Raw genomic sequence first — 13,869 nt, 5'->3', positions numbered from 1 at the left:
CACTGCCTACACTCTAGACCAGGGGTCTCAAACTCAATTTACCAGGGGGCCACTGGATGCAGAGTCTGAGTGAGGCTGGGCCGCAAGAAAAGATTTATTTATTTTTTTTTTTTTGCATACTCCTCAGCATGTCTAGTTGTATAATGACGTTTCAAATTGTATCCCTTGTGCAACTTTCTGGGTGCAAATAAGACACGTCGGGGTGCCCCTGTGCTCAACAAAGAAATATCGCATCTCCCACTTTTCCTGGAATTGTCTTTGCTCATCACTAACCCTTCTCTTCACTGCAGGCTTTGAAAAAGACATGTTTGGGGTTGTGGAATATATTTGTATTTAGCCCACGCACGGAGAATAATGTTGTTTCCGCAATGTGCGTCGCTCCGCTTTTCCTCCCTACAGCAACACGGCGGTCGGCGGATAATAGCCGGGAAAGTACCGGGATAGCGAGCGCTAAAAAGTGACGGCTCCCGGAGTGTTTATATGTAGTGTTCATCGTGTGAGGCAATGCAAACTAAACAAGAAAAAAAAAAGCAAATAACGGTTTGAATTGGTCCAGGTTATCGGGGACTGTTATTACTGACGGACAGGTGTCGCGGTGTGACTGCAGCCAGGCACCTAAGTGAACCCCCGTCTCCATGGCAACGTCTCTGTCGCTTTCACTCATTTACCGCTTTTCCACCAACGCAGGGTAGGCAACCCAGAACGTTGAAAGAGCCATTTTGAAACCGAATAACACAACGCTGTCAAGCGCCGTTCATATAAAACTTGCGGGCCGCACTAACATTAAAGGCCTACTGAAATGAGATTTTCTTATTTAAACGGGGATAGCAGGTCCATTCTATGTGTCATACTTGATCATTTCCAGATATTGCCATATTTTTGCTGAAAGGATTTAGTAGACAACATCGACGATAAAGTTAGCAACTTTTGGTGCTGATAAAAAAGCCTTGCCTGTACCGGAAGTAGCAGACGATGTGCGCGTGACGTCACGGGTTGTGGAGCTCCTCACATCTGAACATTGCTTACAATCATGGCCACCAGCAGCGAGAGCGATTCGGACCGAGAAAGCGGCAATTTCCCCATTAATTTGAGCGAGGATGAAAGATTCGTGGATGAGGAAAGTGAGAGTGAAGGACTACAAAAAAAAAAGACTATATAGTGGGAGCGATTCAGATGTTATTAGACAAATTTACTAAGATAATTCTGGAAAATCCCTTATCTGCTTATTGTGTTACTAGTGTTAAAGTGTGATTACATGGTCGTAACTGTACAACCGCACCTTTCTTCAGCACCAGTCGACGGGTGGTGGTGACGCCCATCTTTGCCCTTCACAAGGGACCCTCTTCGAAACACAATCTTTCGAAATGATCGCTGGATAATACACTGTACTTTGTGTGTGTGGTCCAATCCAGCCGTGTTCGCTTGACCGCTCTGTTCCATAGTAAAGCTTCAACGTCATCCTTCGGGAATGTAAACAATGAAACACCGGCTGTGTTTGTGTTGCTAAAGGCGGCCGCAATACACCGCTTCCCACCGACAGCTTTCTTCTTTGACGTCTCCATTATTCATTGAACAAATAGCTAAATATTCAGCAACACAGATCTCCGGAATACTGTGGAATTATGTGATTAAAACAGACGACTTATAGCTTGGAACGGTGCTGGAAGAAAATGTCCTGTACAATTGGTGATGTCACACGCACGCGTCATCATACCGCGACGTTTCAGGAGGATACTTTGGCGTGAAATTTAAAATGGCAATTTAGTAAACTGACGTGTGTTGCAATGTTAATATTTCATCATTGATATATAAACTATCAGACTGCGTGGTCGCTAGTAGTGGCTTTCAGTAGGCCTTTCAATCAATCAATCATCAATCAATGTTTATTTATATAGCCCTAAATCACAAGTGCCTCAAAGGGCCGCACAAACCACAAGGACATCCTCGGTAGGGCCCACATAAGGGCAAGGAAAAACTCACCCCAGTGGGACGTCGACCATGATGACTATGAGAAACCTTGGAGAGGACCACATATGTGGGCAACACAGGCACTGAGCAAAAGTCTCTTGCTCTCTGTCCCTCAGGACAGAACGGAAGGCTCCGAATGGAATTAGTTCAGTGAGTTTCAGTTTCGTCTGCAATGCATTCCATGCCATAGGGGCAGCAATGCCAAAAGCTCTTTTGCCAAATTCAGTCCGTACATGGGGAACAGTTAAAACATACAAATTGTTAGAACGCATAAGAGCTGTTTTTTCTTTGTCACAAAGTAGACAAGTATGGAGGTATTAAACCTAAAAGAGCTTTATAAATGATGGCCAGCCAATGTGTGTATCTGTGTGCACTCAATGAAGATAAGTCTGACTTCATATACAGTTGACAGTGGTGGGTGAGACTACGACAGCCAGGAACAAATCTTAGTGCTGAGTGAAAAACAGTGTCCAAGGACTGGAGGCATTTAGATGAAGCACTAAAATAAAGCAGGTCTCCATAATCATTTACGGGCAAGATAGTCGCTGTCACCAATTTCTTTCTGACTTTAAGAGAGAAGCCGTTTTTATTTCTAAAAAGGAAACCGAGCTTTACCCTGAGCTTAGAGACCAAGTTGTTAATACGGGCTTTAAATGAAAGCTCCTGATCAAGAGTAAAACCCAAGTACTTGTAATTTAAGACCTGCTCTATAGGGTTTCCATTTGATGTTACAATATTTGGAATATTTTCCAGTAGCACCCTTGAATGAGAGAAACCATTACTTTGCTTTTATCTGTATTTAAAACCAATTTAAGATCAAATAAGCGAGCCTGGATGACATCAAAAGCAGCTTGTAAAAACTCAAAAGCCTGAGTGCTGGAGGTTGAACAGCAATAAATAATGGTGTCGTCTGCATAAAAATGGTACATTGCATTTGACAGATTATTGCAAAGATTATTCAAGTAGATAGAAAATAAAATGGGCCCCAGCACTGAGCCTTGTGGAACTCCTTTGGTAATGTCCAATAATGAAGAGGTTGTCCCAGCCACCTGTACACGTTGTGTTCTGCTGGAAAGATAGTCTGTGAACCAAGCAGCTGCATTTTTAGATAATCCAACGTGATGGAGAGCTTCAATGAGCAGACTGTGGTCTACTGTGTCAAATGCTTTTGACAAATCAATAAAAAGTATTTTTTGCCGTCCACAGTCTCGATTAAATCATTGAGGACCTTAAGAGCAGCTGTAATAGTGCTATGCTGTATTCTAAAACCCGATTGAAATGGGGATTAAATATTGTTTAATTCTAAAAAAATCATTTAGCTGGTTACTGATGATTTTCTCAAACAATTTTGCTAAAATGCATAATTTAGAAATTGGTCTGTAATTATTTATATTTGTGGGTTCACCCCCTTTTAGCAGGGGAAGAACAAAGGCTGATTTCCAGATTTTTGGAATGATTTTACTTGTTAGACTGAGGTTAAAAATATGCGAGAGAGGCTCAGCAATAAAACCAGCAGCCACTTTTAAGAAAAAGGGTTCAATTTGGTCCGGTCCTGCTGCTTTAGTTGTGTCCAGGCTCTTTAGTGCATTGTATACCTCAGATACTGATACAGGTGTGAAGTCACAAGTGCAGGTGCTGCGTCTAATTACAGCCTGTGGTGTATTTGGGATATTAACATTAGTTAAACCAACATTTGACGATTGAGGATTCAACGACTCAAAGAAAAATCCAGCAGAAACTAAATACTCATTAAAACAATTTGATATAGTTGTCTTATCAGACAAAGTACCAGATTGAGTAATCAAAGGACATGGAAAGTCATTTGTTTTCACATGATTTAAAGAAGCTTTTATGGTTTGCCAAAACTTTTTGGGGTCATTGATATGTTTTTTGCATTCATGCAGGTAAAAATCAGACTTGGCTCTCTTAACAAGCGAAGTACATTTATTTCTAAGCTGGCGAAAGCTAAGCCAGTCAACCTCTGTCTTTGTTTTTCGAGCCCTGGCCCAAGCAACATCTCTCTCTTTGAGAAGGTTTCCAATTGCAGCGGTAAACCAGGGATTATTTCCACCTTTAACTCTACATTTTCGAAAGGGAGCATGTTTATTGACTATACGTTGAAATTCGTTATAAAAGTATTTCAACGCTATCTCAATATCATCAATTAAAGCAACTCTGTTCCACTCAAAGGCAGCTAAGTCGTATATAAAAGCTGGGAGGCGAAAAATGTTAATATCTCTTTTGCATGTAATAATGGGTTTTGATTTTGGTAGCTTGCAGTTTCCTACAGCTGCAATTGTACAATGATCACTCAAGTCATTGACAAACACCCCAGTACCAGTGTACTTATGGGGAGCCTTGGTTAGAATTAGATCAAGTAAAGATGATTTTGAGGGGTTTTTAGTATTGGGTCGAGTTGGGGAAGTGAATAATTGAGTTAAATTTAGTGTGTTGCATACAGCTTTAAGGTTATCAGAAGAGGAAGTCAACCAGTCAAAATTTAAATCACCAACCAAGAGAAGTTCACTAGTCCACTCATAAAGGATTCAAGAGAGGCAAGGGCTTCAGTGGAGGCATAGGGAGGTCTATAACACCCTACAATTGCGAGAGTTTGGCCATGCGAGAATTCAAGCTGCAGGGCAAGGAGTTCAAATGGTTTAGTGATTGACAGTGATGATAATAAAGTAACATTAAATCTGTTTTTTATATACATAGCCACCCCTCCACCTTTTCGAGGACGATCGCATCGGAAGACATTGTATCCATTTATAGCAATGTCCTTGTCAGAGACTGCTTTACTTAGCCAGGTTTCTGATAAAATAAAGATCTGCATTGGTTGTTTGAATCCAAATTTTGACTAAGTCGAATTTTGGCAGTAGGCTTGTAATATTTGAATGAATTAAACCAAGACCTGACCTAGCTCTAAGTTCACCAGGAGTACTGATGTTGTATAAAGCTGGGCCTGGATTTGGTTGCACATTGCCTGATAGCAGAAGTAAAAGCAATACAAAGATTTTCCGTTTCATATGGCAAGGTGACCTCATGACAACATTATTTGGCTTCACAATATCAAAATGAGTAATATCAGAAGGAGAAAACCATCTGTTTAGCACAGAAATACACCATAACTGAAGCTGGTTAGAATTATTTAGCACTGACCCACATGTGGATATCAATAACCTTTGTGTAAATGCTGTAGTTTCAAAGGACCAGGTGATTGTTATTGCGTTTGGTAGAGTTAAAGGTTGGTGGAGCACCTGGTCAGGTACCCCACTACAATTGCAGAAAACAAGTCCAGGAAAAAGCATTAATATTAAATAGAAAGCTTTTGTCAAAGTCATTGTTAAATTGTTTTACTACCTACCCAGGTCCAATAATCAAAGTTCAGATGTCCAAGCTACAAGAGTTGGAAGACCAAGCTAAGGCTAGCAGAGGCCCAGCTTTAGTCAGTCTGAGGCTAAGATGGATCCAGGCCGTGGAAGACGGAAGGCCAAGATGAAGCCAGTCGACTCAGACTGTAGGTAGTGGAAGGCCAAGCTGAGACTAGTATAGATCCAGACTGTGGCAGATGGAAGGCCAAAATTTCAGCTAGCAAAACATCCCCCGGCTTCTGCAGGTCAGAGGCCTCCAGATTTCCAAAGACAACAAAAGCAGTCAGAAATACCACTTTTTGGAAGTAAGCCTTCATTCATCAATTGTTACGCTTAAAACTAGTGCAATTTACTTAAATTGGCCAAAAAAAGAGACTAAAACACATAGAAATTCAGACCACTTTGACAAGCAGACAAACAAAAGACAGTCCTGTCGGCCATCTTGGATTGGACATTCAACATTAACCCAATTTGGAAATCGGTCTGTAGTTATTTATATTTGTGGATTCACCTACTTTTGACGGAGGAAGAAGAAAGGCGGGTTTGCTGATTTTTGGAACGATTTTGATTGAAAGACTCAGGTTAAAAAGGCATGAAAAAGAAAAAGGCAATTAGAAATATTATACATTATGTCCCATATTAGCTCATACACGACACATTCTACAGATAGTGTATAAAAAAAACCTAAATAGTGGAATAAAAGAGGTGAAAACATGTGAAATGGAACAAAGAAAAGTTGCATTGTTGAGTCTAATAAAGCTGCCATGCAGGTTGTTTTCTCTTTAAAGCTGTCATTGCTCAAAAATAATAATGAATCAAACTCAATGTTGTTACAAATTATTTAAACTAGTCATGGCTCCAATTACGTCACATACAAAATTTGACTTCAAAATATTTTTATAGGATATTTTGTGTTTATCCTACAAAAAAAATGGTTTTTGACTAATAGGGCAAAAAAAAAAAAAAACAGAAATGAAGAAGCTGTCACGTACTTGCATGGCTGCTCTAGTTGTGACCCCAAGATGCAGGAGACAGGAGGACGACGTGCGGGTGAGAGTCTTTTAATTCCCACAGGGAGCACAAGGAGGTGCAGCAGGGAAGTGCACAGAAGCATAAGCAGCATACAGAAAAACCAAAGTAACGTTTCACAAAACAATCCTTGAGCCCTGACTGGAGGGCGAGGCAGGCATAAATAGAAGCCAGTTGATTAAAGTAAAAGTACCAATGATTGTCACACACACACTAGGTGTGGTGAGATTTTCCTCTGCATTTGACCCATCACCCTCACCCCATGACCAGGTGTGGCCAGGCTGCCAATCAGCGACAGGTGAGGAGGGAAAAGGGCTCAGGGAGACAAACAGGAAGTGGGACCAAAATAAGAGCGCCGACTAGGAGATAAACACAAACGCAAACAGACCGCGTGACACCTGACGTGACAGGTCGTCACAGAAACGAGGGAAGGATCTGAAATTTATCGAGGGACTTAAGTGTTGAAAGTAAAAATAAATGTTTGACTTATTTTTATGAGTGGGGCCCGTTTGGATCCTAATAATTTCAGTGGGACAAGTTTTAATTGTCATTGCTCCAAAAAAAATAATGAATTAAAATCGATGTTATGAATTATTGACATATTTAAGATTGCAATTACGTTGAGTGAAAATTATTATTTTGTGCTTTTGCCATAACAAAACAAGGTTTTGACAAAAATGGCGTAAATTATGAAAAAAAAAAAGACTGATAAGGACGGATAAACCTGAAATTGATCAAGGGATTTAAGTGTTGAATGAAAAAGTAAAAACAAACAAAAATGACCTACTTCTACCACTTTTATGACTGAGACTCTTCCTGGTCCCCAAGAAAGCAGTGCGAGGCGAGTGGAGAAAAAACGGATTTATTGACAGAGATGTGACACAATGTGATATTGATCATAAGCAGCGGCCATTGAAAGAAAAGAAGAAATCCTCGTCATGACGTCAAGGCCATGAAACGTGCGATTTTACAGCCACCAACGTTTGATCTTGAAAGTCTTTTAACGGCCAAAGAAGAATACATGGAATAGCGTGAGGAGCAGTCGGACGAAGAACAAAGCACATCTCCATCTCATCTCCGAGTGTGATGACGTCCCTCAGCGATGGAGACATCTCCCTGTGTTCCAGTGCACAAAGCATCCTGGAGGAAGAAGACCACTCAGCACATTCCCGACAGAAGCAGGTGAATCCAAGTTGAACATCATCTTCACACAAGAACATTTGGAGGTGCAGACAGTCCATGTGAGCTTACTCAGCCTTCAGCCGCCTGCACGTTCTCGTCGAGCTCCACGCCGCCGTGGCGATCTGCGGGACAAACGCAAACGGTGAAGGAAGAACATCCAGAAGGTGCCTCGTCACTCACATCAGATCTTTGAGGTGTGACTTGGAAACATGACGAGTCAGCACACTTGATGTCTCATTTGGCTGATCCTCATCATGAGGACTCCTGTCAAAAGTGAGATATGCCAGACTTTGTATTGCGTCTGCTCACAGGAAGGACTTTTATTGTGAAGGAGTCAGCTCCAGTTGGGCTTTTCCGGCTAAACTTGTAACAAAGGTCCACATCAGACCTCCATGTGAGTGACGCTTCACCACGGCTTTGTTTCTTGCGGCTCAAAGAAAAGATGTTTTACTTACCAGCTGGATCGTACTGGGCTGAAATGAAAGAGAAACAAGGTGAAGTGGACTTTTCCCCTCACGTCACGCCGTGTTTCTACGTGAGAGTGTGCGCTCTGTCTCTGTGGATCTTTGAGTGTTTGGCTGGAAGGCAACTAAAAGATGGCCGCACCTTTGCAGCCCGGATGAAAGCATCAACTCACGGCCTGGACCGAGTGCACCGAGAAGAAGAAGACAGAGGACATTGGCGTCCCTCACCTTGTCTGTTTCTGTGACGCCTGACCATGACCATGATGATGATGATGATGATGATGGCCGCCACAGCGAGGACCGCCGCCGTGGCAGCGAGGGCGACGCTCAAGTTGTCTGTGGAGAGCAAAAAAGCACAAGTGGAGTGACAAAGCATGAAGAGGAAACCTTCATGACTACTTTGCATGCAGACGTCAAGCGTTGTCATGGTGACATGGATCAATAATGGTGACAGGTGGACTTGTGATGGGAAACATCTCCAACTAAATGTGTCTTTCTCACCTTCATGGCTTGCGTTGCTCAGGATGCTTCTTCTCTCCAGCTTGGTGACCAAGTCCTCCTTGACGCCTGACAGCTGAAACACACATTCGTACTTGCCCTCCACGTCGGCCGTCACCTCCACTTTCAGCGCCACCGACATCTGGAAGGTTCCGTCGTGGTTGGGGAGTATCTCTCCGTGCTCCACGTCCTCGAAGATCTGCTCGCCGTCTTTCCTCCAAAACAGGTCGGCACCGTCGGGGTAGAAACCTGTCGCCATGCAGCTGACCGGAGAGGACGGCGTCTTCTGGAGCAGGAACACCTCTGGAAGCTCTGCACAGGAAGTGATGTCACGTGTGAACACAGGACAACGTGGGGAGAAGGTGTGGATGGAGAGAAGGTGGGGATGGAGGTAAAGATGGAGAGAAGGTGTGGATGGAAAGAAGGTGTGGATGGAGGTAAAGATGGAGAGAAGGTGTGGATGGAAAGAAGGTGGGGATGGAGGTGAAGATGGACAGAAATTGTAGATTAAAGTAAAGATGGAGATAAGGTAATAACGGAGGTAAATATGGAGAGAATGTGTGGACGGAGGTTAAAATGGAGAGAAGGTGTGGATGGAGGCAAAGATGGAGTGAAGGTGTGGATGGAGACAAAGATGGAGTGAAGGTGTGGATGGAGGTAAAGATGGACAGAAAGTGTAGAATAAAATAAATATGGAAGAAAAGGTAATAATGGAGGTAAAGATGGAGTGAGAGAGTGGATGGAGGTAAAGATGGAAAGAAAGTCTAGATTGAGGTAAAGCTGGAGAGAAGGTGAGGACGGAGGTAAAGATGGAGAGAATGGGGGTACAAATAGAGAGAAGGTGTGGACAGAGGTAAAGATGGACAAAAGGTGTGAACGGAGGTAAAGGTGGAGAGAAGGTGTGAACAGAGGTAAAGATGGAGGGAGAGAGTGGATGGAGGTAAAGATGGAGAGAAGGGGAGAATGGAAGTAAAGATGGAGAGAAGGTGAGAATGGAAGTAAAGATGGAGAGAAGGTAATAACAGAGGTATATATGGAGAGAACTTGTGGACAGAGGTTAAAATGGAGTGAGAGAGTGGATGGAGGTAAAGATGGACAGAAAATGAGAACAGAGGTAGAGATGGGGAGAAGACAAGAACAGAGGTAAAGATGGAGAGAAGACAAGAACGGAGGTAAAGATGGAGAGAAGGCGAGAACAGAGGTAAAGATGGAGAGAAGAAGAGAAAAGAGGTAAAGATGGAGAGAACGTGTGGATGGAGGGAAAGGGAGAACGCAGGTAAAGATGAAGAGAAGGAGAGAATAAGGTAAACATGGAGAGAAGGAGAGAATGATATAAAGATGGAGAGAAGGAGAGAATGGAGGTAAAGATGGAGAGAAGGAGAGAATGATGTAAAGATGGAGAGAACGTGTGGATGGAGGTAAATATGGAGAGAATGGCGGTACAAATAGAGAGAAGGGGAGAAAAGAGGTAAAGATGGAGAAAAGGTGAGAACAGAGGTAAAGATGGAGAGAAGGTTAGAGTGGAGGTAAAGATGGAGAGAACATGTGGATGGAGGTAAAGATGGAGAAAAGGTGAGGATGGAAGTAAAGATGGAAAGAAGAAGAGAATGAGATAAAGATGGAGAGAAGGTTAGAGTGGAGATAAAGATGGAGAGAAGGTGTGGATGGAGGAAAAGATGGAGAAAAGGTGTGGATGGAGGTAAAGAAGGAGAGAACATGTGGATGGAGGTAAAGATGGAGAGAAGTGAAGAATGGAGGTAAAGGTGGAGAGAAAAGGAGAATGGAAGTAAAGATGGAGAGAAAGGGAGAACGGAGGTAAAGATGAAGAGAAGGTGAGAATGGAGGTAAAGTTGGATAGAAGGTGAGGATGGAGGGAAAGATGGAGGGATGGAGAGAATAAGGTAAAGATGGAGAGAAGGAGAGAATGGAGGTAAAGATCAAGAGAAGGATATAAAGATGGAGAGAATGGAGGTAAGGATGGAGAGAATGATGTAAAGATGGAGAGGTGAGAACGCAGTTTAAGATGGAGAGAACGTGTGGATGGAGGTAAAGATGGAGAGTAAGAGTGCACAGCGGTAAAGATGGAGAGAATGTGAGGATGGAGGTAAAGATGGAGAGAAGGTTAGAGTGGAGGTAAAGATGGAGAAAGGGTGATGATGGAGGTAAAGATGGAGAGAAGGTGAGGATGGAGGAAAAGATGGAGAGAAGGTAAGGATGGAGGTAAAGATGGAGAGAAGGTGACAACGGAGGTAAAGTTGGAAAGAAGGTGAGAACGAAGGTAAAGATGGAGAGAAGGTGAGAACGAAGGTAAAGATGGAGAGAAGGTGAGAGAAAGAGAGAAGAGTATAAAGAGACAGGGTGTAATGTCAGTAATGTTCCTATAGGGGGAGTGCTAACAAGTTAAAAGGTGAAAGTACATGTTGTGTTTCTACCTGTTCTCATTAGGACCTCCTTCCCATTGTTCACATACTTCTTCAAGTAAGAAGGACATATCTCAGTGTAGTAAAACTTTTGGTGGTCTAGTAGATGTTTGTCCTGGTCCCACTTGAGTTTGTCGGGGAAAGCTTGTTGTTTTGCTGCAGTAAATGTCCATGTCTTCATGTCCAACGTTATGAAATCTTCTCCATCATAACCTTCCTGTTCCCAACCTTTAACTTCATCAGTCTCATCATTCCATTCACATCCATACATCCTCTGGAGAATGTGAACACCTGAGACACACACAGTGTTGTAAAGCAGAGTGACACACACACACACACACACACACACGCACACACACACACACACACACACACACACACACACACACACACACACACACACACACACACACACACACACACACACACACAGTATTAGTGTAGGTTATTATGGGATGGACAGAGACAAGTATCAGTGCAGTAATGTGTGTTTATTACAGTATAAAAAGAGTACATCAAATACATTTAAGTAGTAGAAAGTTCAACATAAACAAACCTCCAGTTTGGTTGAAACGCTTCTTAAGAACTTCAAGGTTGTGTTTGTCCCTCAACTCATTACCAACACTGATCTCTGTTTGTCTCTGCCAGTATTTTGGATCCTCTGCTGTGATTTTGTTCATCCAGTCCTGTTTGGCTTCTGCTTTCCTGCTGTTGCTGTCATAGTGAAAAATCTGAACTCCATCAACATAACCAACAGCCACATACTCTGGGAAGTTTGGAACTTGAGAGGACGCAGTGTAGAAATACTGCAGCGTGTGAATCACTGAAAGAAGAAAACACCAACAGGATGACTTTTTATTATTTTGTTTCATGTTCAACAATCTTGCACTGTGAATATTTTAGCTCCTTCCGTCTTCAGTCGGGTCTTAAAGTGAACATCAAACACTGCTAGATATCACAGTCAAGACTCACATGTTCTATGACAAATACAACACATTAATAATATTACTAACATCTGTTGACAGTTTGAACATTTTGAAAATAAACATATATTTTCTACAATGGAGGCTGAATAAAAAGTACAACAGAGTTGAACACAACCTGTTCTGCCCATTTGATGTCGACTCTTACTGACATCTTGTGGCGGGGTGATGTTACTACACTTGATTAGTTTCTGACACTTCCGTGTTTGAAGATTTGTGTTCGTTCTTACAAGCCTTGGAAAAAATAAGTCTTCGAACAAGAAACACTAAAATGAAAACAAATAAAGAGCCTAAACGGATTTATCTGCTTCTGTAACCTTCTTGGAACATTTTAATTTTTAGTAGGAAAAAGGGAAAACAATAAAATGTTAAAAAAAGAACCAGGACTAAGTAATAACGGGCTTAAATAATACAACAAACAATTAATTAATAAGTAACAGAAACTCTCAGAAGTCAAATAAGTGAAGGCACAAAGAGGATTTATGAATAAAATATTAATAAACTTATAAAAAGGACTTACCAGGCGTCACGCTGTGCATTTGCACGACCAGAAGAAAGAATAAAAACAAGTTCATGATGTCAGCGCGAAACAAAAAGATGTTTGCCACTTTTAATCCCGCAGAGAAAGACAAAAGTGACGAACACTCGCTTGACTCGCAAACAGGAAAAATGAACCAGGAACTGTCGAGGCTCTTTTTATAATACTCCACCTGAGCCAATGAGGAGTCAGCATTCTGTGACGTCACAGTGAGGAGAGAAAACGAAACGCTATTCTGCACAGAAAAGTGGCAGCAGTCAACTGAGAAGAAGTCTTCTACTGGACTCACTAGAGAGCGCCCCTTGTGGCCACGTCAGGTAAATGCTTGTGTGGCTTTTCTGGGAAATCACGTGACTTGACAACAAAAAGGTGTGTCAAGTTGGCCGCCAAACTTGGAAAGAAAAGAAAGAAAGAGGAATGAAGGTGTGATTGAGAGTTAAAAGTAATGACAGGGCTGGAACATCCGATCAGTGATCGTATTGTAGTCCTCTCAAGAAAGCATCAATACAAATAATGATTGATAGACATAAAGTCGCTACACCGCAGGACATCCTCACTTCTTTTTATTTCACGTCTTAACTTTCACCTCCGTTATGTCTCCCAAGCGTGAGGCGTCCCTGCTGGGGTAACGGGACACGCATCTGCCTCGCATGGGTTCGATTCCCGGCCAGGGTTGCATCAGGAAGTTTCATCCTGAGTAAAAAAGTCAGCAGAAAGCCTTCATGAGATGGACTCGCTGTGGCCAAAGTGCTGAACGTGGGGGAAAAGTGTGAGGCAGACGCTTCTGCTGGCAGAATATCAAAGAAAGTGAAAGTAAAAGTAGACACGGTAAAGCCAAACGTTAAACTCGATGGTGATCATTTTTATTTTTATTTTTATTTTGTCGTACCTGTCAAAGGTGAACACACTTATCCACGTAGGTGAGTAGTAACGAGTTACATTTACTTAGATAAGAAACACAACTTTTACTTTGCTATATAACATTTTATTACCATCGTTACATTCATTTATATCAGGGGTCACCAACCTTTTTGAAACCAAGAGCTACTTCTTGGGTACTGATTAATGCGAAGGGCTACCAGTTTGATACACACTTAAATAAATTGCCAGAAATAACCAATTTGCTCAATCTACCTTTAATAAATAAATCCATATGTATAAAAAAATGGGTATTTCTGTCTGTCATTTCGTCGTACATTTTTTTTCTTTTACGGAAGGTTTTTTGCAGAGAATAAATGATGAAAAAAACACTTAATTGAACGGTTTAAAAGAGGAGAAAACAGGAAAAAAAGGAAAATTACATTTCGTACAACAACACTATGACTTATTGATTTAATTGAAGAGACTGGTTTAGTAAAAAGTAACGATAGCAATGATGTATAAGGTTTCACTAATGACTGCAGTTCCAATTTCAGC

General features: G+C 41.8%; 1 protein-coding gene across 3 annotated transcripts in view; it reads right to left on the bottom strand.

Moving 5' to 3' along the window:
* LOC133552122 (class I histocompatibility antigen, F10 alpha chain-like) overlaps window positions 1-12,706 on the bottom strand; it is a 37,251-nt gene extending 24,545 nt beyond the window's left edge. Inside the window, exons 1-7 of one of the 3 annotated variants that reach the window (XR_009806621.1) lie at window positions 12,436-12,697; window positions 11,489-11,755; window positions 10,945-11,223; window positions 8,516-8,824; window positions 7,731-8,350; window positions 7,620-7,672; window positions 7,215-7,508 (exon numbers count right to left, since the gene is read on the bottom strand). Coding sequence is in view for 1 of the 3 variants with exons in the window: in XM_061899482.1 (XP_061755466.1) it covers window positions 12,436-12,490 (55 nt within the window). In the remaining 2 variants the exon portion in view is untranslated. Of the gene's footprint in view, window positions 1-7,214; window positions 7,509-7,619; window positions 8,351-8,515; window positions 8,825-10,944; window positions 11,224-11,488; window positions 11,756-12,435 lie in introns of those variants that run through there. The other 2 variants (XR_009806620.1, XM_061899482.1) reach the window with 2 other exon arrangements.
* Window positions 12,707-13,869: the final 1,163 nt, after the last annotated feature.

The sequence above is a fragment of the Nerophis ophidion genome, linkage group LG04 (genome assembly GCF_033978795.1).
Source record: "Nerophis ophidion isolate RoL-2023_Sa linkage group LG04, RoL_Noph_v1.0, whole genome shotgun sequence".
NCBI classification, from domain to species: domain Eukaryota; kingdom Metazoa; phylum Chordata; class Actinopteri; order Syngnathiformes; family Syngnathidae; genus Nerophis; species Nerophis ophidion.
Note: the sequence above shows the minus strand (reverse complement) of the source record. Positions and strands in the feature narration are given on the sequence as shown.